The sequence below is a fragment of the Nicotiana sylvestris genome, chromosome 8, assembly GCF_000393655.2.
Source record: "Nicotiana sylvestris chromosome 8, ASM39365v2, whole genome shotgun sequence".
NCBI classification, from domain to species: Eukaryota; Viridiplantae; Streptophyta; class Magnoliopsida; order Solanales; family Solanaceae; genus Nicotiana; species Nicotiana sylvestris.
Window position 1 is genome coordinate 190,106,578 of NC_091064.1, and position 2,991 is coordinate 190,109,568.

Sequence of the window (2,991 nt, forward strand, 5' to 3'; positions counted from 1 at the left end):
CCTCCCACTGAAGAGTTCCTGAAATATGCAAAAAACAGGAATGAAAGCAACTGAACATTTCAGTTATTTTGTTATTTTAGAGACAGATATAAAAGATTATACTTAAATTGAGGTATGTAGAACACATTAGTTATAGTGTCATGTTCTATTAATTCACTAGTTCCAATATGAGTAACTTGAGTAGTTTCTCCATTAGGCAAGTGTACTTTCTTTTGCTGATTTGTTTGTATTAAGGATGCCCTATTTAACAATTCTAAATCAGCTATCATATGATTTATAGCCCCTATGTCTATAAACCATTCTTGAAGAGTATTAGAGGCTAATAGAGCACAAGGAATACTTGTTGCATTAGCTGCTGGTGTTGTTGTAATAGAAGCAGAAGTTGAATTATCTTTGTTGAGTAATTGCACAATGTGATCATACTGCTCTTTAATGAAAGTGCAATTTGCCATCCAAGGAGTATTGTTTACTTGTCCAATGTTCTAAGGATTGTTCACACTCATTGCATTGCTTGTTAGTTGAGAATTCTGAGAACTGTTCTCATTCCAATTGTTGCTAGACACCTGATTACCCTATATACCAATATCAGATAACATGATGTAAGCACTGTGTGTATTTGTGTTCATTTTCCTTTCTCTATATTCGGGAGGATAGCCTACAACTTTGTAGTAATTTTCTTTAGAATGTCCTCTTATTTTGCATCCTTCACAGAATAGATTGAAATTTTTCCTAGTCAGTCTCTGATTATTTCCACCAATCTTGGTTAACATGGCTACATCATATTGATTAGTTCCAGATGTAGGATTTGCTCTCAGTAAGCCAGTATTATTAGCAACTGATTTTTGACTCTCATCACTAATCACCATGACATATGCTTGATTAACTGATGGCATTGGACTCATCAGCAGAATTTGACTCCTAGCTTGACCATTGGAATCATTTAATCCCATCAAGAACTGAAACAGTTTTAATTTTTGCAAATGAACCACAAGTTCTCTTGATTTTGGGCAGTCACACCTAGGTGCAGGGACCAGTGCCTCAAACTCTTCCCACAGATCTTTTAGTCTTGAGAAGTATGCAGAGGCAGATGTTGTTCCTTGACTCAGCATTGCAATTTCTTTATGCAAATTATACGATATTGAGCCATCAACTTTATCAAATCTCTCATGCAAATCATTCCATACAGCATGTGCACTTGAGGCATACATTATACCTCCCAGCAACCCACTGCTAACAGAATTCATCAACCAAGAAAGTACTATGGCATTCACTCGTTCCCAATGATTCCACAAATTTTCTAGGTAACTTTCTTTGGTACAGGACCCATCAACTAATCCTAACTTATTCCTTCCTAACAACGCCATTCTCATAGATCTAAACCATAAGGAATAATTTCAATCCCAGTTAGTTGAAACGATATGATTTGAATGCCACTAACATCAGATGGACGTAAAAACAACAAATGATTATAATCAAGTACATGCAAACCTCCTTGGTTAGGAATTGAAGTAGGTACTCCAGGAGGAACAGTTGGAACTCCATTAGGAACCGTTGGAACTCCAGAAGGAACAGTTTGTTGTTCATTTCCAGCCCTAGCGATCAAGAATTTTCAAGGATTGAAATGACGAAGAAGCAGATTTTAGAACTATTTCGATTTTTTGAATCAAGAAGTTGAATCGAGGTTTCATCTACTGAATTAGCTGATCCTGCTCTGATACCATGAACTAATATCTGGGTTGAACCCAATTTGGATGAATGAAGAAGAAGATGAAAGAAGAAGAAACAGATAGGAAGGTCGATAGAAACTAAGAGAGAAAGAAGTGATACTTATTATCTGAATGAATTACATAGTGGTGTATATCAATATATACATGTAGCTTACCAATTAATTGTCAACAATTAAATAGAAGCTACTAACTAACTAACTAACATTAGGAATGGTTGTTAGTAACAAACTAACCAACTAATATGAAATTACTAGATTGCCCTTTCTAGACTATGTTATATCTTTGTCTACGTCACAATATTAATAAGGGATTTTTATACAAATAGTTGGTTATATTCATCGTTTATTTTTTCTAGCAATATACATAAATTATATATTGATTATACATAATTATGTATATATTATACCTTCACCGACTAATTTTAGTTTAAATGACTTGGTGAACGGATTTTTGGGTTTATTCTTCTATTAATAAAGTTGATGGTCAGAAACAAGGTATAAATGTATAATTTTGTTGAGTGTTTATGCTGCAATGATTTTGGACTTGAGTTTGACAACTTCAACTGCAAAGTCGTTTTTGGTAATTGTACAGAGACGATCCGATTTTATTTTTTTTACCGCACAACGTTGTGTTTAGTGTTGGTATTAGCATATACATGTTTAAGTTGAAAAATAATAGATAGTGCAGTGTACCAAAATAAATTGTACATTTTGGTAAAGAAAAGCACAATCAAAGTAAAACAACACAATTGAGTAGACAAAAAAGTTACGTTTGATAAGAATATTTATTATGTAGTGAGAGTACATGGTCGATGGTTCATTTTGTCGTGATGAGATATTTGGCACTTTTTCTTTCAAAAAAATCGGCTCCTTTTCTCATTATTCTTTATATGGGGAAATATTACTCGATAATAAATTTACTGTTTCGCTTAGGTTAATCATTTGACTTAAGTTAATTGTCTTTCTGCAAAGTTTGTTATTTTATTGGAACGAACTTTTAGATTTTATTTTGTACTCTTTTAAGTAGGTGTGTGCATGGATCGGGTTGGTTCGGTTTTTATCAAAACCAAACCAAACCAACTATATCCGTTTGGATTGGTTTGGTTTTGTCAGGTTTTCAGGTTTTTTGTTATTTATTTTTTTAGTCGTTTGACAATAATATTTCGTTGATATACACTTTCAGGTTAACCGAATTTAGTAATTAAACATAAAAATCAATATGATACCTAAATATTAGTAATAACCACTTCACATTCGAAAAAGAT

At 33.1% G+C, this 2,991-nt stretch overlaps 1 protein-coding gene across 1 annotated transcript; it reads right to left on the reverse strand.

Annotated features, from left to right (window-relative positions):
• Positions 1 to 572: 572 nt before the first annotated feature.
• Positions 573 to 1,364, reverse strand: LOC138876153 (uncharacterized). Its single transcript, XM_070155055.1, has one exon. The coding sequence runs from the start codon at positions 1,362 to 1,364 to the stop codon at positions 573 to 575; it is 792 nt and encodes a 263-aa protein (XP_070011156.1).
• Positions 1,365 to 2,991: the final 1,627 nt, after the last annotated feature.

Bases quoted from the DNA above. Each gene is read 5' to 3' on its own strand.
- LOC138876153 (XM_070155055.1), bottom strand. From the start codon at position 1,364: ATGGCGTTGTTAGGAAGGAATAAGTTAGGATTAGTTGATGGGTCCTGT.